The sequence below is a fragment of the Hydra viridissima genome, unplaced genomic scaffold, assembly GCF_058129835.1.
Source record: "Hydra viridissima isolate aposymbiotic clone 2 unplaced genomic scaffold, HvirCarnegie_v1 scaffold_2, whole genome shotgun sequence".
Classification (NCBI taxonomy): domain Eukaryota; kingdom Metazoa; phylum Cnidaria; class Hydrozoa; order Anthoathecata; family Hydridae; genus Hydra; species Hydra viridissima.
This window is the reverse complement of record NW_028324301.1, coordinates 1,765,627-1,790,253: the sequence shown is the minus strand read 5'-3', so window position 1 is coordinate 1,790,253 and position 24,627 is coordinate 1,765,627. Positions and strand designations below refer to the sequence as shown.

General features: G+C 28.0%; 2 protein-coding genes across 3 annotated transcripts; both read right to left on the bottom strand.

Moving 5' to 3' along the window:
• Positions 1-143: 143 nt before the first annotated feature.
• LOC145195025 (uncharacterized) lies at positions 144-14,344 on the bottom strand. 2 transcript variants are annotated; one of them, XM_090078800.1, is made up of 5 exons: positions 11,754-14,279; positions 10,698-11,468; positions 6,280-8,712; positions 4,772-4,955; positions 144-1,758 (listed from the first exon to the last, which is right to left on the bottom strand). In XM_090078800.1, the coding sequence occupies exons 1-5, from the start codon at positions 11,905-11,907 to the stop codon at positions 687-689; spliced, it is 4,614 nt and encodes a 1,537-aa protein (XP_089934926.1). In that variant the 5' UTR covers positions 11,908-14,279; the 3' UTR covers positions 144-686. The 2 variants fall into 2 exon arrangements, 1 of the variants encoding a protein (XP_089934926.1); XR_016449823.1 differs by lacking the exons at positions 144-1,758; positions 4,772-4,955 and adding an exon at positions 5,303-5,966 and having other exon boundaries at positions 6,015-8,712; positions 11,754-14,344.
• A 1,106-nt stretch (positions 14,345-15,450) lies between these two features.
• On the bottom strand, positions 15,451-19,106 carry LOC145194718 (RIB43A-like with coiled-coils protein 2). Its single transcript, XM_090080235.1, has 6 exons — positions 18,792-19,106; positions 18,556-18,637; positions 18,060-18,342; positions 16,587-16,995; positions 16,325-16,491; positions 15,451-16,186 (listed from the first exon to the last, which is right to left on the bottom strand). The coding sequence occupies exons 1-6, from the start codon at positions 18,906-18,908 to the stop codon at positions 16,105-16,107; spliced, it is 1,140 nt and encodes a 379-aa protein (XP_089936361.1). The 5' UTR covers positions 18,909-19,106; the 3' UTR covers positions 15,451-16,104.
• Positions 19,107-24,627: the final 5,521 nt, after the last annotated feature.

The following is a 24,627-nucleotide window of genomic DNA, read 5'->3' as shown; positions in this document are numbered from 1 at the left end:
TTCAAGTATTTTATCGGAATATTTGGTCTTCGCCCAAATATTCCGATAAAATACTGGAACAAAGTGTAAAATACGTGGATCAAAAGTGGTATTATAGCATATCTCAATTGACCATAATAAGCCATTCTCATATAAAAACAAAATTTTCTTTTGCGATAAAATTTTTTGGACAAGAAAAATATTAACGTTAAGTTATATAAAATTAGCTCAAAATAAGTTATATATAAAAATATATTTTACTCCATTGATTATAAAATGCATTTTAAAATAACTAGAGAAAATCCAAATGCGTTTACAAATTTTTTAATATAAATATGAAATTTAGAAAATACAGTCCGGTACATAACCGAAAAGAATTATAGTCCGTATACATAACCGTAAAAAATTACATAACCGTAAAAAATTAGTAAAACTCAAGAAGCACCACGAAGAAAAAACACCAAGGTTTTCACTTTTACCCATTGATGTTTGCTCGGTTCAAAATAAATAGTTTAAAAACAAAAACCTTCAGGTGAAAACTTTTCATTTGTTTTACTTTAACAGGTTTTAATTCATTAGCATTTAAAATCGGTTAGTAAATGATCATTTATATGATACTCATCATTTTAACTAGAGAATGATCATTTATATGATACTCATCATTTTAACTAGAGAATGAAATAGTGAGATTATCTAAGAGAAACTTTTTATATTAAAATCTCCTTTTTTTCCTTCGAATAAAACTCGTTTAACATCATATATATAAACTTATACTCACTTTTCTTTCCGAAGTAAAACGGACTTCTTTTGATTATTTTATTTAACAATTCATCCATATTGCATTGACCGCAACTCTCAATTTCATATATAGCCATAATTGCTGCAATAACACTACCCGTTCTTCCAAAGCCGTCGTCACAATGAATAACAGTTGTGTCATGCTCACGATAATCTATTGACTTCAGAGCAGCTATAACACTAATTAAATCACAATCATCACAAGATGGTTTCAATTTTTTTACTTTATAATGATCAACTGTAATGGTTTCGTCATCGATAGTACACTTCACAGCGAAGCATCTTCGTATTAAGTTTTGGCGTATAAGAACCTTACTTTTTAACTCTACTTCCACAACCCCGAAATTAAAAACTTCTGTTTTGCTCGGATAATATTTTTTATAAGTACTGCCATTTTCTTTAAACTCGTTTAACATAAGGATAGTTTTAACTTTGTTGCTGAAGACCATCAACCAAAAGTCTTTGCACGTGCATTCTAACGGGGACTGAGCAGATATGAGGAAGTTATTGACATAAGTGGCGTTAATGTATGTTTCATCGAGTGTCAATCCAGCTACTAATAATTGAACACGATATTTATCTAATGGTAATTTATCTGAATAACGGTTTTTGGCCGTGTGTACTTCCTCTCTTGCAACTGTAATTGGTAAATCAAACTGACGATCGAGTAGCAGAAAGTGTTTAGTAAATCCATCCTCACCAGTAAGTGGATCAGCTTTTTTTAAAGTCTGGTACACTTCGTAAATATTCTCTTTGGTAACTACTAAATCATTTACAGAAGACCCAGCAGGTTCTTTTTTATTCAAGTAGTGTAATACCACATCATGAATAAATTCATATTGCTCTACAGTTTCAACAGATTGCGGTCTACATGATCGAAGGTAGTTGATAAAATTGAATATATCAACAGTTGGACAGGTCTCTATGTTTTCTAATGCTGCATCAATAGTAATAAAAGTGCCACTGCGGCCAACACCAGCACTACAAAAAAATTTAAAAAAATATAAAAACCATATTTGAAAAGACATCTGTATTAGAATAATACTATATTTTAACTAGTATTTAAACTTTCGTAGTGTTGCTAATTCACTTTCACCCCCACTTCCATAACAGCATTTGATAATGAAAATTCTATGTCTTCTATGGAAATATTGTCATTAGCTAATTAGTAACAGACAAATGAACTTGTGCATTACTTATCAAGCACTCTGTGTAATGGTACAAAGCTTCAGCAAATCAACGTAATCAATTTCATTTGTTTATGTTGTTTCACTAAAGCTTTGCTGCTAACATTTTAAAAGGCCTTTCATACATACAACAATATAATCATATTAAGAACATACTAGATAATACATATAATGTAAGAACATGTATATTATAATTATACTATATTATAAACTAATTATAATTTTAAAATTTTCAAATAGAATAAGTAGCAAGGCTGTATACAGCTCTTCCCTCTTTTTTCCATGGATGCTTTAACCTACCTTATCTAAGAAAAAAATTCAACGGTTAGATATTAAATGTCCCCTACTTAAATTTCTAAAAATATTTCAAAATTTATTTTCATCCCTTTTTGAAATTCATAAACAATTTTTAAGAAACTGCTCTAATTGCAACTCAAACTTGAGAAAGCATTAAATAAAAACATTAAATACATTAAATGTATTTAATATTTTCATTTAATGCTTTAAAATACATTGAAGGTTTATATCTCCTACATGTTTGTTTTCCAATAGCCATATTATCAAATTAATTTCATCACTCTATTTTAGGATAAATTGAAAAATAATGGATTGCAAAAGTGATAAAAAGTTACTCCTTCTTATGTCCCTTCTCAAAACATTCATAATGTACAACTAGGAATGTTTTGTACACTTTGTACGCTTTTGTACACTTTGTACACTAGGAATATTTTGAGTGCCAATGTTTATTTCAATGTACCGATCTTAAAATATAACTGGATAGTGTGCTCTATTATTTTTTTCAAAATAAATTGGAGCCAAAATGGGTTTTCAAGATGGCAGCAATCAGAGCTCTTAACGGTGACCAATGTACATTTTATAAAGTTTTACATAAATACGATAGAAAATAATTAAACAGTTATTTATAGAAGAAAAACTAGACTATGAAATAAATTTTTAAAAAATTGAAAGAAATGAGATGGTTTAAAAAAAATATTAGACAATTAAAGAAATTATTTAAATATTAAAGTTCAGAATATTTTTGATATACTTTTTAAGTGAAAACACAATCAAAAGTAATTTTTTTATGTATAATTTTTGTACCTTTTAATTCTTAGTTACCCAATGCAGTGTGCTAGAAGTTTGATAACATAACTGCATGGTAAGTAGCAATCGTATCTACCTACAATTTTGATAAATTTTATATTTTCTATTTTTGTAGCAAGATACCAGATATGTAAATGCTGCATGAACTATTAGTTGAGTGCTGCGAGCACACACAACTCAGGGGTTCCTTCTAGAATTACTTAATACATAAATATATTTAATGGATATATTGTTTAATAAGAATATTAAATACAAAATATAATTTTTTATACTTTATATCACTCTTTGTAATATTCAAGTTCTCAATATTTGAGTGAATTGTTTTTGACTTTTTATTCAAAATGACTTTAAAAATTATTAACAGAATTTTTTATCAAAAAATTTATGATACATATAAGCTTATATCTTTAAATGTTAATAATGGGTGAAACTGAAAAACAAGACTGGATTTAAAGACACATATCTCTTTAAGGTATAAAAAAAAAGGAAAAATGTTTTAGAAAGTATTTTTATTCTAGTTTTTATCTATATAATCAGTTATTTTCAATTAAACCATTGCTTCTGACTTTATCTTACTCTGTATGAGCTCAATATCAACTTTTTAAAAGCAATATTTGATCCTAGAGCGTAATTTTTTAAGATTTTTTTGCATGCTAATTATTCTTGTAGACAAGGCCTTTCAAAATACTCCAAAAATTTTCAATAGGACAACATTCTGCTAAGTTTACAGGGTTATCTGCTTTCTCAACAAAATGCACTTTTTTCTTGTTCAGGTACGTGATTACTGTTTTTGCATAGTAAGATGATGCCAAATTGGGCCTAAATACATATGCACCATCTGAATGATACTTATCAAAGAATGGAATAAATCTCTTCTTAATGCATTTATTTAAGCAGATTTCTTGATTTACAACCAGTTCACAAGGCACAAAATAGGGCTGAGAAATGCCATTTTCAGAAAAAGCAATCCATAGAAGTAATTTCTTTCAAACTTGTTACACTTGGTATTTAACTGTAAATGGAGTAGATTTTACATTGCTGGTATAAAATATATCATTTCCATTGATACTGGAATGGTTTAACGTGAAATAAGACTCATCATCAATGATTGGTTTACAACTTTTGAATTTCTGACACAATCGACTGTAATTAGTTCTAGCGACTGCTTTTCTCTGGTTAGAGTGTTTTGGAAATGCCTTTTTTTTCTTGGTTTAATTTTTTTTAATTTTTTTTTTAATGTTTTAGTAATGTGTTGGTGAGGGCAGTTGAACTTTTTAGCTGCATGTCATTGTGAAACTCCATCTTTATGGTCAAATATAAGTTTGAGCCTTTAAATGTTTGTCTTTTAAATCATCTCCTACATTTTTTACCTATATTATATACTATACTGGTATACTTACTGTTACATATTATGACTTCAAATATACAGAAATTAAATAATTTTATCATGATGCCAAGTTTCCAAAATATTTTATCTCATAAAGAAACTCAGCTGCCTACCATGCAGTTGTATTTACAATCTACTAAAACCATCTAATAAAAATTAATATACACAGTAAACAGGAAAGTTTTTATGATAAATACTGAAAACTTAATTAAGAATTTAAATAACTAAACTTGTCATAAAAAAAAAGTTTCTTTGATTTAACCAGACAAAAAAAAATAAAAGATAACTCTTCCAAAGTATAAACAGAAAAAAATACCTGCAGTGTACTATTATTGGTTCGCTGCCTTTATCAGCCCATTTATGAACGATTTGTCTGAAAGTCAATAAATGTTCAACAGTTTTTGGAACTCCCATATCTGGCCACTCAGTGAAATGAAAAAGTTTTACTTGGCGGGCTGTTTCTGGTTTCTTCTGAACTTCAAATGTAAAGATCGAATATCCTAAATAGAAAATGCATAAGAAAAACTCTGATATTTAAAAAGAGTGGTGAGAGATGTTTGAATCAACATAATGTCAATTTTTAGTTATTTGTTAACACATACATACAACACATGTTAACACATCAAAAACACAAAAATAAAAAGAAAAGAGAGTATAAATGTTTTTTAATTTTCAAAAAAAAAAAAAAAAAATTGATATTGTGTTTTGGATTTTTTTATTTTCAATTATTTTTTTTACAACTTACATGAAGCTTATAAAAAAAGTCTTTTTGACTTAAAGTTACCTTTAGGTACATAAAGAGCAGTCAAAAAAACAGCCCACCTAATTTCTTACTTTTTCTCTATAATTTTGTCACAGTGATATCATAGTGATCCAAATATTACATTAACTCTTTCATGCACCAATTATTTTTCCATAACTAACATAACCCATAAAACATCATCTTCAAAATGACAGCGGTACTATGAAATGTTAAAGTAGACTTTTTCTACAGCCTTTTTCAACTCTCCTTTATAAAATAATATTGTTTTCAATCGGTTAGAATGCACTATTTGCATTGGAGAAGCTTAGTTTGATTTGTTGTTGTACAACAACCCAGCGCATGAAAGGGTTAAAGAAATTTTTTTTTCCTTCTAATAAAAGTTTTTGTTAGGTTTTCTATATTCATAAAAGTCTTTAATTATATTAGCAGTTCATAGTTTATATAGCCCTTTTGCATTGAAAAAAGCTTGACACCATCAAGCTGTTTTTGGGATTGAAACTTGACATTTGAGATTACCTCTAGTGAGATTCCTTTAAGTTTTTTGATTGTGCAGTTTCATTATAAGCTGTGTATAATCCAAAAATTGTAAAAAAGAAAAAAAATTAAGAGTCAATAACAAAAGCAAAGGGAATTAAAGTAAGTAGTGTTAACAACTACCTGCTACAAAAATTTTATTTTAAGAAAACTTTAAAATTAGAAAGCTAAGAGTGAAAAAAAAAAAGGTAATCACATCTATTAGAATGCTATTGTGCAAATAAAAATTCTGCTAATTAATACATAAAATTCTGTAAAAAATGATGATTTGAATTTTATGTAACTAATAATGTGCACACAAATACCTTTTTATGCATTTATTACATTGTATACTATTTATTATTATACTATTAAACCAATTAAGAACAAACAAACAAAAAAAGGAAAAAACACCAAACAAAACAAGAATTAAAACAGAAAATAATAAAAAAAAAAGAATGTAAGGTTAATCTACATAACATAGAAGTAACTTTGTAAATTCTTATACAATTTAGAAAATATTATAAAAAACAGTACTAATGATTTACCATCAAGTTTTTCATGACAACTGTTTCTTACTTGAACTTTACCATACTTTTCTTCTTGATTTAAGTTAGGCCAGTAGAGCTGAGCATTAGCTACACCATTCTCAATCCTCTTGCACAACATTACTATAGTTGCAGATTTACTCTGCCACAACATACTCCAGAAATCTTTGATGGTAGCAGGAAGTGGAGCCTGTGTGACAATATAAGCATTACTCTTTTTATAGCTATTCACAATGCTTGCATTAATATAGTCAGAAATTCCTTCAACTTTATCTTCTTTTAAAACAAATCTACTTCTATCAGTAGGAAGGCACTTTTCATACCTATTTTTATGAGAATTTAGTACACTTTTAGCATAAGAGCAATTAGAAAGGCTTGTATCATCAAGCAGTCCAAACTGTTTGCTTAACATTTGATTTGATTTTAATAAACTTACATATTTTTTAAACTCCCCTCTTAGGACAGGTTGAAAGTTTTGATTAACTTGATAACGGAGTTCAAAATTTTCATTTGAAGGGTTGTTACACTCTGGTTCGAATGAAATATTAGTTCTACCTAATGTAGAGACTTTCTTGGCAGTGTTTTCAGAAAAACTTTCTGAATGATTTCTGGACGCTTTTCTATACTTATAAATTTTATAAATTAACCAAATTACAAAAATTAAAATTACACCAACAACAGACACAGTAATGATGGCAGCTTTGGCACCAGTTGAAAGAGAAGAATTGTTATCTAAAGGGGTAGGAGGTAAAACAGTAGTGGTTGAAAAAGAATCACTATCTAAAAGATTAGGAGCTTCTTCATCATATTTATAGGAATTTAATGCAGGCAGAACAACTTGAATAGTTCCAGAAGGTAACTCATGCGTAGCAAATATGCTATAGAATGTATTTCTTTCAAGTGGTTCATTAAAAAAATCATTGCTTCTACGTTTTCGGAATGATTGACGTGAAAAACCAAAAAGAAATTTAACTTCCTTTTGCAATTCATTTGAAGAAAATTGTGCTGCCACAAAGGGTAATTGAGTGTCATTTTTTCTAGCTTTATCATATGTAACCGGTAATAAATAATATAATGAATTTGTGAAAGAGTTATTATACTTGAGTTTCACACCAATAATACGTATAATACCAAAATTGAAATTTAAAGCAGATAATTTAAAAATAAATCCATCAGTAGATATGCTATTTAAGTTCATAATCAATTTTGTTCCATTATCAAGATTTTCTTTAACAACACCTAGAAGACTGCTATACCTTGCAATTGAGTTTTGAAAAACTAAATACCTAAGATAAATGTAATAAGTTTGATTGTCGCTTAACTGGTGGTCAAAAACATCATTTTCAGTGTCTCCACTTCCTATAAGAATCAGAGATTCGTTCAGTCTCACTATACCCTTTTTAGCTAAGTAATATCTCAAATTCATTAAAATAGAGGTCTGATAAGTAACATTTATAATTGCACTTGAATGCAGCTTATCCAGTGAAACAATTACTTCATAGAAAAATCCATTTGGTTGTTCTTTAATATATAATAATAAGGATCCAGGTGCAATATTCTTAATTTCTAATGTCAAATTAAGTTCTGGCTCAGTTGAAAATGAGAGGGGATTTGATAAATGACTGAAGAGTGTTGAATCTAACCATATACTTACAAAACGAACAAAGACAAGATATGTAGAGTTGGCTTTTAAAGGAGCACTCCAATAGGGATTTTTGGAATCATCACCAACTGTAACTTGAAGCTGTTCTTGAAATGGGTAAATTTGCTTACTAATATACTGTTTCTGACCAATTGTCTTCGAAACATTATATGAACTAAAATTTAATAGATTTAAGAAGGTAGAGTATTCATCAGTTTCACTTACTATAATCTGGTAATATGACACAGAACAATTGCTATTAACTACTGGGTTAATTTTAATAGTAACTGAGTTGGGAGTTACTTCACTTAACACTGGTTTTATTGGAATAGGTCCACAAAAACTTTCTAAAGCCGAAGATGCTACTGTTCCAAAAAGAGGATCACTAGCTCGTCCATAATTGTATGCAACCACACTAATATTGTAAATACTTGAAGGTGAAACAGAAATATTTAGTAAAAATGTTGATTCAGTTTTATATTGTAACTTTGAATAAAATGAACTATTAAAAGGTTTGTAACCAACTAAAGTTACATTGTAAGAGAGTGGCCCATATTGAATAAGAGGAGCATTCCAAGAAAGTTGTAAGACTGAATCTATTTGTTTGTCAATCAGATTAAAGGGTGGTGATGGAGCGGCTGGCATTGTGGTAATTTTCAAAACTGAACTGTTCTCGCTTTCAGATAATTTTGTAAACAATTGTACTTGAATAGAATATTCAGTGATTGGAGATAAATGATCTATAAGTAAAGTTGTTTTAATTGCAGGTACCATTTTTGTTAATGAATGATCTAAAAAAAAAAAAAAGAATTTGAATTTTAGTTAAAAATAAAATTATTATTATTATTTTTATCATTTCACACAAACAAACATAGTTTAAAACTTTAACATTTGTATGGTTTAACCACTGAAATGTAAAGGTTTGTATAAAAGAATTAAATGCACTTCTTTTTAAGTATTTTAATTATTTGAAAATTCAAAGTTAACCGTGGTATATTCATTTCTACTGTTTAAAGGAAGGTTATAAAAAAAAAATAGAAATAATTTTAAATATACATCCTTTCAACTGTTTTTATAACAATATCAATTTCCGATCTGGATGTTAAGGTGGGGCAAAGTGAATTTAAATGTTTATTTTCATTTTAATTATTTAAATGAAAATAAAAATTCACAACATAAATTTTTCTGTAAATACATTTTAATAAAGAAAAGGACATATCAGTCAAGTCACATAAAGTTATTTATAACTGACATTAAAGAAATAAAAGAAAAATTGGGAAAATTGATTATTCGTTGTAATTAAGATACAATAATTATAAAAAAAACATTTTAAATGTAAACATATAACACACTTTTGTCCTGACCCTATTTCTCTATCTCACAGGTTTTTCTTTTTTTTTTTTTTTTTACATTTTTTTACAGAAATTATATTTTGTAAAAGAGCTTGTGAATAGTTTGCACTATTCTTCTTTCTGCTTGCAAACATGTCATAGCAACAATACTTTTAATTAAATTTTACTAGCTGTCTCTCATGGCTTTCTCCAATCAGCTGTCTTTATTTCAACATTAGTTGAGCTTTCTTCTTTTGTTTTCTTCAATTCCATACACAACTTTGATTGAGTTGAAATTCCTTTCCAACAGCCCATATTAATATACTAAGGGCTTGTAATAACACCTAATCACTAATCAATTACATTTCAACATTAAGATAAAACTACAGTCCCATGTTTTAGAGTTTTAAGTTTCAATCTTTTTCAAGTAAAGGATTGGACCTGTTAGAAATTTTGGCTCAAAAAAGTAGTCTGAATGAATGAAAAAAAGCATGGCTGAATGTTTTCTGGAAGTTAAGATAGAGCTTAATATAGCTTTGATTGGATCAAGTCGAGATTTCTTAAGATTGGAACAATATTGAGTTTTTTAAAGATGAGATTAAAAAGATTTCATTATTTGAATTACTCTCCAACTACTCCATTTGCCAATTAATTGACTTTCAAAAGAAATATTGATCTTTTGTATTCTGAAGTGCTAGTTGAGTTAAAAAGAAAAAAACCAGAAGAAACAAACACATCTATTTTCTTCTTGTTAAAAATTTATGAAAAGAACTGTTTAAAGGAGGAATATATACATTTAATCAAACTAATGAAATATCCATCAAACCCAAACACTTATAGGCTGGAATAAAAGATAGCAATTAATGTATAACTATGGAAATCATAAATTATATTACTTTGACCCTTTCCAAACACCTCAAACATTTTGTCAAAAAATCAGAAAAACAAATGAGTAATAACCATAGTTAAATAAAAACAAATATTATTTCAAAAAAAAAAAAGAGAGAGAATCATATTAAAGCTAGCAAATTAAGGCCAGAATGGTTAGGATTACTTTTTAAAGAATTTAAAACTACTACATTTACATAAGTAGAGTCTGAAGAACTTTTCAAGTCTAGGATTATTTACTGCTAAACCAAGACATTCATTAAATGATGACAACATTTTTCTTTATAAATCAATTAACTAAAACATTACCAAATGTTTAATTTTTAAAACAAAAAAACACTTAAAGCAAAATTTATAAGGTCTCAATAAAAGGCTTAAACTCAAGTCCTAGCAGAATTGCTAGTACTATCATATATAAGTATTCTCTTTGAAATTTAGTTTAAAAAAGTTTTTAAAAAAAATTATTTACTTATTTTTAATTAGAATGTTTTTTATTTTTTGTTAAAAAAGAACATTTAAGGATAAAGCCTTTGTAAAAATATAAATAAAAAACTTACTTTCTGTTGTTACATAAACTTTCACTTGAGTGTAATTTTCAGGACAAAACATAGGATACATCCAGGAAACTAAAACTGAATAGCTATCATTTGTACCAAGAACTGCTGTAATATTTTCTGCACCAGCTACTTTATTGTTGTTTGAAATACTAACATTAACAAATACAGAATCGATACTAGTAGTAATGTTTCTGGGATAAACAGCTAAACATTGAATTAAAAATAAACAAAAATCTTCTATACATGATCTGCAAAAATGCTTTTGAAGGTTGTAAACATCAAACTGAAGTGTCTGATTTTCTTTATATCCATTTTCTGTGAAATATGTGCTAACCTCTAAAACTTGAAATATTATTGGTTTTTCATGAATTGAACAAAATAGGATTGCTCCGGGTTGAAAAGATGCAATAATAGTCACATTGGAAATAACATTATCATAAGAATCTTTAAATAGTGACAACAATTGGGGATAACGTTCATCACAAACCATTAGAGACAAATTAGAGCAGATCATAGCAGAGGAAACAGTATCTTTCTTTAACTTAAAAATAAAATATGGTGCAAAAACATTGATAACTAATCCTTCATTTATAGTTAGATCATTTGTTATTGGGAACCAACTTTGATTATCATAGCTGTAGATGGCATCAGTGATTTTATACTCAGAGCCAAAAGAAAAATTTGCAGAATGAAGAAAAATTGGCTTATTTATTGTTATTGATAAATTTGCGTCAACTAAATTTCCAGTCAAACAAAAATTGTTTGAATTTCCTACATAAATATAATATTTAAAAAAATTTAATGCATTTCATTAAACAAGGTAAAAATTGTTATCTACATTTCAATAAAAAAAAAAGAAGTTACCAGGTCTTCAATATGACTACTTCTTTACATTAGTATAGTAAAAATAAATACATTACAAAATTCTGAATTTCAAAACTGATTCCAGCAAAAAAAAATAATTCTAAAATATAGCATGCTTCCTACTAATTAATTGGCATGATAAAAACTTTAGTCAAAAATTGCTATAGCTATAAAGAAAGAAAGTTACCCTACCTATTCCTACTGTATTGTTGAATACTTGATACTTTATTTCACCTGCATTAACGGTTATAAACCAATTAGATAATTCCAGGGTTGTGAAACTGCATCCATTAATGGCTTTTAAATTTAAAAAGCAGCAGAAGATGCTCAAGTACCTCCATACCATTTTATAAAACTATCTGAATCATGTCAGCATTTTGACTATTTAAACTATTTGATTTAGCTTCTCTTTATAAGCACAATCCATAACAGTCCATATTGTCTTGATACTTTACATAATTATCCTCATTTCCTACTTATAAACTATATATTTAATAAAATACTTAGGTTAGACTTTTCTGAAAAAGTGAAACAAATGCTGGACCGTTATAGTAAAAGACCTTAAATTAAAATTCTAATTTTTTTGTTTGTTTTCTTTTAAAACAATATTTTCCCCCCTTCTTTGAAGTTAATTTTTTATTAAGTTAAATTATGCTTATAACCGGTTTCAACAAATCCCATTCCGTACATCTCTTGCAAGACACCGTGCTAACAAAAAGGGAAGATTATTTAACGTTTGAAAACTGCTAAAGGAGTTAGTCTCAAGACGCCGTGTTAGAATCGTCTCATCTGTAAAGGTAAAACCATTTCCTAATTTACTTTTAATTATAGATAGAGTAAAACTGTTTGGTACCTGATTCAAATCACTTATTAAAAAGTAATAAAGATAAGTTAAAAAACCATATTGTCGATGCATCGTTGTTATTTTTATATTTATAATTTTATTACATTCTTTTAAATTAAAAAGAATTTGTTTACAAAAAGGTTGATTAAAGAGCATTTCAGAATCCATAGTTTATTATCAAATCAATAAATAAAACACAAAGCTTAGTTAGGTTTTGTGTTTCATTTATTGATATGATAAATTGCTGAGTAAATGAGCTATATTTATAACATTTTTATTTTGTTGTTAAAGAGATATATCATAGTAAAATATGCATTTCAACTATTAGTTATGATGTAACCATATCATTTCTGATGAAGAAACAAACACAAAACTTTTGAAACTTTTTTCTTTAGGTTTTTCTGATGAGATCCAGTTTCAAAAAAACGTGTAGCTCCGATATTTTAGTTCTTTTTAAGTCCCATTCTTTTTTTTTTTTTGTTTTTTTTTTGTTTTTTTGTTTTCTCTAATCCGCAAGACTCCTCCGACAGTCCAAAAAGAGAATACTATACTAGAAATTTAGAAATGTTTAAATTTTGTGCACGCTCAAAATGCAATATCACGTGTTTTACCGTATACGCCAGCGAACGATAAGAAACTTTGGTTGTGTGTTTTGTTTTTTGCAATTAAAAATCCTTTTTTTCAACGTCATTTCGTTATATCATTATCAATTACTATCTTAAACTTCTTTTTTTAAATCGCCTTTTGTTTTTTGATTTGTATATTGTGGCTGAAAATTGCCCGTCAGACATGCAATATTAAGTACCACACATGATTTTATTCCTTGCTTGTCTTTTTTTTTTTCTTCTTTTTTTTTTTTGTCTCTCGTAACATCACCCATCAGAAATTGTAGTTGTACCGCTTCACTTGAAAATTGACTCCAAAGGCCCTGGTATTAAAAATTAGAGAAAGTTGAAGAGTTGTGGAAGTCAAAAAATCCTTTAATTCAAAGGAAAAAAATTTAACCTCTTGATGTGAAGCCCGACAACTGTATTCAGAGGCAGATCAGTTAGAATAAATATATTCCAAATCAAAAAGAATACTTCTTCGTCGTGTTGAATTAAAAAAAGGTTATTTAAATGAAGTTTAGCGTCGAAAGTAATGAAATAAAAGTAAAGGCATTAACAAAGTCTTGAAGGGTTGAAACAAAATCATATACGGTTTGCGAGGTACCGCAACTATTTCATAGACTTTTCTGGAGTCTTAGGGCCTGTCTATATGGAAAACGGGCTGGCTCAGCAAGCGAGCCAGCCCGCTTTCCATATAAACAGGCCCTAACAACGTTGTAGGTCTCAATAAAGAACTTATTCGATTTATTTTAAATGGTTGGATATAAAAGTTTGTACTTTTTTTTGTTATTATTAGTTATTAAAGGAAAAACGAAATGACCGATGCCTTAATATCAGTATTAACATCCGAAAAAAACATCATAGAAAGGAAATAATTTTCCATTTATGCAAAAAAAAGCTTATTAAACAAAATTATTAGATTAAGTCGAAATTATCTTAGACTTTGTTTTTGTAAACAATTTTTTACAAAACAAAAAAGAAATTCAAATAATTTTAACTTAACATTTAGATAATGGTTTATTTAGATAAAAATTATTCAAAAGTTTATTAATTTAACAAACCTTGTTAATTTTCTTTAAAACTTTTACTTAAAAACATTCATTCTAGTATTTTGTTTTTAACACTCTTTTTTTTATTTTTCGAGTGTGAAAGTCAATATTGCAAAGACTAATCTCTTATTTTCCCATTTGAAATTTGCCACGCTAAACCTTATCTCGATTTGAATGCCAACTTGATTTAAACCTTAATTTGATTTTTCTAAAAAAGAAAAAGTTTTTTTTTAAAAAAAAGTTCTATTCCTCTAAATATATTGTAAAAAATATGACTTTACCAATGAAATGAAATTTTTGAGCTTATAATCCTGTAACCATTACTTTTTACTTCTTTCACTTGATTGTTTTGAAATAATTTTAACTTTCTTAGCTAATACATCAAAAATATTACCGTCATTTGACGCATGCATTTATATGACTTTCGATTTCATGCTCCTGCACGTTTAATCCGAAAAAACGTCTTTTATTTTTATGGTATTTTGTTCTCTGTTTTGTTCTGACATTTTTTTTTTGTGGTTGTAATAAAGAAGTTAACAGATTATGTCATTCTTGTTTATGTATTTGTATAAATTGCCTTAGATAACTTGATAAAGGTGTATTTTAGTAGCAGTTTTAAAGTCTATATTTGAATGAATATATATATATATATATATATATATATATATATATATATATATATATATATATATATATATATACATATACATGTATGACTTGAATGTTGACATCTTGTATAAGAGTGTATGTTATTAATAAGAAAACATCAAATAATACGAATTCTCTAAATACAAATAATAATTTACTATAAGAGTTTTTATTTTAAAAAAATTTTTTATTTTCGCTGGATTAAGGTTACGAGCATCATCAGTTAGTAAAATAATATTACGAGCTGATGATGCTGGTAACCATAATCCAGTCCATAATCACTTATTAACTAACATTGCAAGAAGAGAAAAATTTTAACAAACAAAATGTTGTGAGGAAAAAGTGAAATCTTTTCGTACAAAAGATGAACCAAATTAAGTTAAAAAAACCATCTTGGTATTAATCTACGGAGCAGATGTGACATAAGCCTGTACTATAATTAGGGAGAAAAAGATTTGAAACATAGCTATAATTTTTTTCTAGAGACTCTTGTTTAAAAAACGAAGCAGAATTTCGTTAATAAAAGTCAATGTAAAACTTCATTACAGGTGGAAGGAGATAAGACTAAATGGAAAACTTAATCAAAAGGTTTTTAAGAAACACTGATGCTTCTGACCTCTGGGGTTCAGCAAACTATAATAATTCGAAAAAAAATATTCTTTTTTTCTATATTGCTAACAATAATTAAGTATTGCGTTGCTGCAACCACAGAAATACAAAAAAGTAAAATATCAAAAATATTTCTTTGTAAAACTCAATTAAATTTAAGTCAACGAAAATAAAAATTACATTACAGATTAATGAGGTTACTATGTATAAAGTTGAAATCAACGCAGGTTTTTCTCGTTTTTTAGTCTAAGTAATTTATAAGTCAATGATCATTTAATGCATAACGATGATAATAATGATAATAGAATTTGTTTAAGTACCAATACAGGAACGAATATCCTTAAGTGTTATTTTAACCTTTTGATTGTAAACACACGATATCAAATTTACAGATCGTAGTTAAATAGAGAACGACCCTTAGTACAATGCATGAAACCTGTTATGAATATGTTTAGAAAAATAATGCAAAACGTTAAAATCATTTTTGCTTTTAAACTTTTTTTAGCTAAATAAATTAGTTAATAAACTCTATACTGAAAGTTATAATATCATTTGGCAAGTAAAAAATACCCATCTTGTAAACATATCCATGTCATAAATATACACACTACCTAAGAGTAAATCTAATGTTAAAGAAAAATTTTAAGTTAATAAAAAATTTAAAATAATTATTTTTTTTGTCTTCACTGATATAAAGATCTAAAAAGTGCTAATAGGATAATTAAATTCTAAAAAAATAATTTTTATTAAAATTGTTGGATAGTAATTACATAAAACTTTTTATTTCAACGACTGCTTGTATTGAACTGTGAAAAAAATGCATCTGTTGGCTGATTTGTATAAACCTCGGTATTCATGTGTTTCAACCTAAAAACAACAATATTTTTATGTTCATAAAAAGTAATATTCAGATAAGCAGTGCCCTTCAATTTGTAGCTAATTGTTTAGAAACCATATCAATGAACTAGAAAGCATTTTTAAAATAATTTCTACAAATGATCTAACCTTAACTTTTGAGAGGTTGCTAGCTGGCAGTTCTCATCAGCAAGTTTCTTAAAGAAGTCTTTCTTTTTTCTTTCTTGCATCTGCTCTAATATTAAAGCAGCTTTTGCATTTTTTAAAGTTTGTTGATTCCATTCTTCTTCTTCTCTTACTTTTTGCTTCATTACTTGCTTTAAAAATAATAAAACCCCAACTTAGCCTAGTGTGTTGGAAGGGGGAGAAAAAGTTTTTGAAAAAAATACAAAACAGTAACTCCTTTTATTACCATTTTTTCCTCCAATTGTTGCTGTTGTGCTAACCTAATAGAATTCAACTCATTAGGACTCATTCCTTTCCAGCGATCAGTAATAACTCGATGAGGTCCAAAGGCACTTTGTGAAACATTAGGATTTTCCGTTAGAAAATCTCCAAAAACTTGATTTGTTATTTCACTTAAATTGTTTTCAAGTTCAATTTTTCGACGGTATTCATTCTTAAGTTTTTGTTCTTCAGCAAGTGCCAAGTTATAGTCTTTAATGGCCAAGTTGATTGCTCGTCTACATTCTTGTTCAGCCATTGACAGCTCTGTTGCACGTTGATCATTTTCAATTGCTTTAAGATCATAGAGGTGCTGTGCATGCTGAATGTTTGCAAGGTCTTCTTTTTTTTTGATGACTTGTTGATTAATCCATTCCCTACATAACATAAAATAAAAAGTATCAACTCAATCCCATTTGCAATTAAAAAAGAAGATCAAAATACTTTTTTGTATTTTTAAAATATCTTTAAGAGAAAAGCCCTGCATTAACATTGGAATTAGTATTTATCTGATTGCTTGTAAAATTATAATTTTACTAACACTAATTCTTTTTGTAGATGCATTTAATACTATTTTTACTAGCAGTGGAATGTAAAACTATTGTTTTAATACAGAAATAATGCTACCTTAGTACTTAAACATAGTTTACTAATGATATATACTAAATAACTGATATATACTAAATGATAGTCAACAATTTAAAAACAACAAAATGTGCCCAAAAAAAATATGTGTTGCTAAAAATAAAGTACATATTTACTATATGTTAAAATTGCTAAAAAATACTTGAAAAAAAAAGCAACATCTGATACATTTAAAAAATCTTCTAGCCAGTCAAGAACTTAACATTATAATCTAATGCTTATGAGAAAACAATCCATTTTATTTTCAAATTCATTCAGTTGATTTTCAATTTCAGAATCAAGTAAAATTTAAAAAAATATCTTTAATATTAACTAATAAATTATTGATTTTCCTTTTATTATTTTTGTAAATCCAAAAAATGTTTTATTAAAAAGTTACAATAACTAGTGCTTTGACATAAGATGGATAGATTCCTGATATTTAAACTCACATAATAAGGATTAATCTTTCTTTTAACCATTTCATACAGCCTACTCTTGATATCCTATTCTGTCCTATTATTATAATACAAGATCAAAAAATTAAGTTAACATTTGGTATATTAACTAGTTAACATTTGGTATACTGATGAGTATTATCAATAAACATCTTAGCATACCATTAGTATATAAAAACCTTTTAACAAAAAACGCTATATATAGTACATGAAAAAAACAAATACTTGACTTTAAGGTAACTAATAATAGCTCATAGTAAAGCTCTAAATTACTTAAAATAAGAAAAATAGAATAAGACATTTGTTTATTTAAAAGAAAATTTTTTTTACAAAACTATTATTAAAAAAAAACTACAAACCGATTTTGTTCTTGTTGAGTTTTTTTTCTTAACTTTACATCCAAATCTTCTCCTGAAAACTTCTGCATGCTGGAAATGCCACATCGAGGATCACTGTCTGAAATCCGAGCTGGCTTTTCTTTTTTTTTACCATTTGGGTCATAAATATCAAACTCAAGCCTGTCTTCTGGAGTCTGGAATGTTTTACGAAACTCATTTATGGATTTATTTATTTCTTTGATATCATTCTCCTGACGCTTTTGTAACAGCAAACAAAGTCTTTCATTCCTAAGCATATCATTGGCTATAACAAAGTTTATACCAACTTTTAACTAATAAGTATCTAAATAGTGTAGTTTTAAAAAAAATTATAGGCTTAAATATCTTTACCACTAAATTTTTTTTTTTTTTTTTTTAAATAGAAAAGTTATAATAATAGATTAACAAGTTTTCAACTAAATTTTAAATATAGATACTATATACATATGTAAAAAACTTATATTTAAATATATTTTACCAAAAGCATCATTTTGTCTTTTTTCTTGTTCATTTATTCTTTTTTTCTCAGCTACCTGCTCTTCTAAGGCTTGAAGATCAACCTGGATTAAAACTCATATTAGAACAGCAAAAAAAAAGAGGATATTTGCTTGCATGCATGCAAACACACACACACACACACATACACACACACAAACACACACACATTCATTTGATTTTTTAAAGAATTAATTCAAAATTAATTTATTCTCTTACTCCAATGGTTCTGGCGCGAGTATTAAATATTCGGCTTTGTCGTTGAAGTTCTATGTTTCTTCGTCTTTCAATAGATGCAGCTTCTTTAGTATCGAGTGGTAAATCGAGTTTGAACATTATTTATGAGGTGAAAATTACCAAAATTACCAAAAATACCAAATACAAGTAAAGAACAGAAAAACGAATATCAAACAAAGATTTAAATTTTTAGAAAAACTTTTGTTGAAAAAAAAGGAAGCCCATTTTTACGTTTTATGTTTCCCAAGAAACAAGCTGAAGCCTTAGTAACAGTTCTTCACGAAGACGAGGCCCATTAAATAAATACGGCAGAGTAATTTATTTAATAACCAAGTAATTTATTTCGCTTAGTTTTTGCTAACTTAGGAGAAAATTTCCACTATATATATATATATATATATATATATATATATATATATATATATATATATATATATATATATATATATATATATATATATATATATATATATATATATATATATATATATATATATACCTTGAACAGAAAGTTTAAAATTATGGTAAGTTAGGACTGGAGTAAAGAGAAAATCTGATGTAAGGTCTTCGTTTTTGTTTGTTTTTTTCCTCAGCCAATTATTAATTAAGAAAAAAACAATTTTGAAAGAAGAAAACACAAAATCTTTTCTGAAATGTAATATCAAACACATAGCGGTAAAAACAATTTGTCCTTACCACAGAGAACCCACACCAAACAGGTTTAATCTCCATTCTGGTCTTACAATTCCTGGAATGTACAAGGACTTCATTGAGCATCACCCCACAAAGTTCTCCGATAAACCTCATCTGAAGGATTTGTGTGAAACTTCTGCAATATTTAATTTATTTTTTCATTCCATAATATTATTTATTATATATAAATTATTTATTATATACAAATAAATAAATTTATTTAAACATTTATTTTCATAATATTTGGTATTGAGCAGCTTCTTTCTGACTTAAATTTTATTCATAATTTAAAATATATAACTTATATGTATATATAAGTAAATATATACATATTTATGCTTGTTGTAAGTTTGGCGAGTAACATACCTACTCTAAGTGCGTAATTAGAAAATCATATAACTTCATAGCTAATATGCTTTAAAATTACGTTGTCATAACTGGTTTAGTTTCGCTATTGAAGTATTATAATTTCTGAAAAACATCAAGGCAGTATTAGGGCGGGCCTCAGCATACTTACAAAAACTTAAAGTCATATATTAAATTCTAGTATCTTTCTTATTTGTTCCATTTAAAAAGATAAAGTTTTGTATAAAAAATGATAAAAGATCCTTAATAATTAGCGGTGGAACTCTAGAATTACTAGTTTTATTAAATGCAAATCTGATTCATCAACAGATAACAGAATCTGATTCATCAACAGATCACAGAAGGTTTACAAGGAATCAACATCAGTGATTAAAATATTATTTACATTTATTTCCCAAAAAATATGAAGAATGAATATTGAATGAAGTTTAATGTTCAGCTTCACAAAACTTTATTTGAGTAGTTTTTTTTTAAGGTTGTAACGTTCAGTATTATATCTACCGCCTCAACTCAAATTTCAATAATTGATTGAGCTTGTGCTTGTGCTAGCTAAAAATTTGGTTTAGCAAAATGTTTGATCAATGACAACTTGAAGCAAAGTTGAATTGTTTCCTCATCTTTGGAAAATGTATTTCTTAAATCCTGAATAAAAGCGATGCTTCAGCCCTTAAAGCTATTTATATTTTTGTGCAACATTTTCTTCGCAAAAAGAAAGATTAACCATAGATAGCGTTTGTGGAAATTTCAGGAAAAATATTTAAAACATGGAAAACAAGAAAAAAGATTTCGTTTAATAAAGAAGTTAAAACCAACTATCCAACTGTAAATGCAAATGTTGTTACCAAAATCATCTCTACCGACAAATGTTGTATCAAAATCATCTCTAACGACAAATGTTGTTACCAAAATCATCTCTAACGACAATAAATTTGGAAAGAAAGTCTCCAACAAAACGCATTTACCAGAATGATCAAAGCAGCGAATTTTTTAAAAATTGCATTGCCGATATTCCATGCCCAAGTGGCTACCAAATGCTAAAACATAATGATCATATTTTATTTTACAAAATGTTGTTTAATGAGCTTTCTATACCAGAAGTTATTGAGTGTATACGAGTTGACGAGAGTTTACACGTAAAACTATTTTATAAGGGTTGTTTAGTACCATTACCAAAATGGTTTCGAAATGGTCATAAATGTAGATTAACTCGTCAAAGTATGTTTGAAAACTTTCCTGCCTATTTAAGAAGTCAAGCAGAAAAAAGTTTCTCAATTTTCGAACTTGAAAAAATAAAATATCTAAAAAAACCAATGTACTCTGGGAACCTAATTCGATATGCATTATTATTGCGCTATGTATCTATGCAATCCTAGAAAGTACTTTTGGAAGAATTTCAATTACCATCATTTTCTTTATTAAATAAAATTTATTCTGGTAACATTGATGCACTAAAAGCTGCAAAATTATTACTTGAAGATGGCAAAATGTCACAAGATGTCTGCACAATATTTGATGAAATGTATTTACAAGAAAGTGTCGAATACTCTAGTGGAACTATAACAGGCCTAAACAATGTTGGTGAACTCAACAAAAGTGTTGTTTGTTTTATAATAAATAGTTTTAAGGAAAACATCCCATACATTATAAAAGCTATTCCAGTTGTAAAAATTGATAGTGATTGGTCAAAAAATGAGATTCTTGAAACTTTGAATCTTTTGCTTAACAGTGGGTTTGTTGTGCGAGCTATTGTGTGCGTTAATCATGCAAGCAATTTTTCTGCATTTAATAAATTGTTATCAGAATACGAAAATGGCTTTGATAGCTTCTCAATTTTATATAACTGGAGAAAAGTTTATTTATTCTATGATGCAGTACATTTAATTAAAAATTGTGAGAAACAACTTGTTAAATCAAAAGAGGTTTTTGTTTCCCCCATTTGAGTTTATTGGGTTTAAAGATGATATTACAGTTAAAGATGGAGAATCTTGGAAACTGTTTCATGCTGTCCATGAAAAAGATCTTGCTTTAGATGCAGATTTATGTAAAGCTCCAAAATTAACAAATAAAGTGCTACACCCAGGAAAATATACAGAAAATGTTCAAGTAGCTCTTGACTTGTTTAATGAACATACAATAGCTGGTTTGATGTGATACTTAGGTCGTTAGGAAAGTTCATAGAACTTCATCTATAAAGATACAATGAGACAGGAAATAATTAAATATTTATATATCATTTTAAACTGCGTTTAATTATGAACATTTTAAGTACTTGTTGAAGTATTTTGAATGTTTATTAAAAAAGTTATTTAAATTTTACTATATACGTTTTCAAGAAAAAATTTAAAAATGGATAAATTTGAATATCGAGCATATATTAAAACCCGTGCTCTACTTGGAGTTTCAGCATAAGCCATAACCGATGAGTTGGTTTTAGTTCATGGTGACCAAGCTCCAAAATATAGTACAGTTGCCAAGTGGGCTACTTTATTTAAAGATGGTAGAGAGAGTCTCGAAGATGATCCTCGCTCAGGGCACCCTCAAACCACGTATACAGCTGAGAATATTGAACGTGTGTGAGCCATTATTGAAGAAAATCCTCATGCAACACATGATATAATTGAAGCCCTGACATCGATTAATCGCTTTACAATCAACGAAATCATTCACAACGCACTTAAAAAAAGAAAATTAACATCACGTTGGATACCCCACGAGTTAACCGATCAAAATCGCAAGAATAGAGTTGAGGCATGTAAGGAAAATTTAGCTCTTTTCAGAAACGGTCCATGGAGACTATGTGATATTATTACAGGGGATGAGTCGTGGTTTTATTTGAGACAAGTTGGACACAAGTCGGCTAACGCTAGTTGGGTCGGTGAAGGTGAAAGTCCAAGAACTATAGTAAGATGCGACAGGTTTCAGCCGAAAAACATGTTCTACATCTTCTTCAAAACAACAGGTGTTGTTCATTTGGGTTATGTTGAAAAGGGAGACACCATTACTAGCGAATATTATATAAAAAATTGTTTGAAACCTCTTATATGCGAAATAAATAAGCAAAGACCTAAAACAGGCACTCAAAATTTCAAATTTCTCCATGATAACACTCGACCCCATGTGACTGAAACCGTCACAAATTGTCTAAACCAAGCTGGAATTACAATAATTCGCCACCCACCATACTCACCAGACTTAGCTCCATCCGATTATTGGCTATTCGACTTGATAAAAAAAAATCTTGATGACGATACTGACGTCGAAAGTCAAAAAACTCGCATAACGAAGCTACTTCAAAGTATACCCAAAGAAGAGTATAAAAAAACGTTTGACAAATGGCTTGAAAGGATGCAACTTTGTATAGATAACGATGGACATTATTTTGAACATTTGATAAAACAAAATTAAAAAAAACTCTTCTTTTTTTTTTTTTAGAGGGGAGTTCTACGAACTTTTCTAACGACCTAAGTATTTTCCTTTACGTGAGGGTGCTGTTGGCTTTTTAAGATTGTTTAATAAATGGGATTATTGCTAATAGCAAAAACCAATTTTGTTCCAATAATTATTTAGGAAATGCTGCTATCTTGCATGATAAAAAACCAGAATTTTTACGAGCAATGGCATCATGGATTGATATTTGGGAAAAACAAAAAATATTGAACAGTGAGAAATTTGTTATGCCTACTCAAACTAGTTCAGCATTTAAAAACACTTAGTTGTCATGCTTCTTTAATTGAAGATCTTTTAAACGATAGTTATAAAATTGTCATGACTGCAAGATTTCAAAATGATCCAATAGAGAGAAGGTTTGGACAGTACAGGTAGATGAGTGGTGGCAGGTTTTTGATGAGCTTAAAAGATGTTTTGTGTTCGGAGCGAATTATCACATTTAAAAGTTTAGTTAAAGAAGGGATTGACATCCGCAATAGTGATTTCAAAAAGACTAACGAAAAACTTCAGTGCACTACTTTAAATAATTTGTCTTTGTCAGAAGATAGCAGAGAAGTTGCCTTTCATATTGCAGGTTATATTGCAAAGAAAATTTCAAAAAGATTTGGTGAATGCTGTAATGAACTAATGATTGGAGTAGATGAATATGATTCTCCAGATGAACGATGTATTGAAATTTTATTAAATGGAGGATTGACTATAACATCTACCAATCTGGGTAATTATAGCTGTGATGCTTTTGAAATTTTAGACTTTACTTTTGATGTATTGAACAACACCGATTTGCCATAAAGAGCAACTGCTCAGTTTATTTTAAAAAAATAATTATTCAAAGAAAATATCCTTTGTTCTGATCACCAAAAAATTGGGATAAATCTCATAAACAAAACAATCAGTAATTATATTCTTCAATAATAAAAGAAAAATAATTACTGATGGAAATATTATGGACAATATAGTTATGTTTAAAAAAAGGCAACGAAAAAAGCATGATTAAACATAAAGAAAATTAACAAGTTTTTTAATGAACGATATTTCTTTTTTTAATGAACGATATTTCTTTCTTTTTTTTCTAGAAAAAATGTAAGAAATTAAAAAAAATTCTTAAAATGAAATTTTATTGTTGTTGAATAGAAAGTATTTTTAAGAATAAATGCATTTTGTTTGTTTATTGGCTTTGCTTTTTATAGCGCAGTAATTCTTTTTTAATGGCCTTCTATTTTTTAGGCAAATATGCGGAATATAAGGCCGTATACTTTAAGTAGGCCATGAGCATGATGTCCCTGAAGCTCCCTTTTTAAAAGCCACAGAT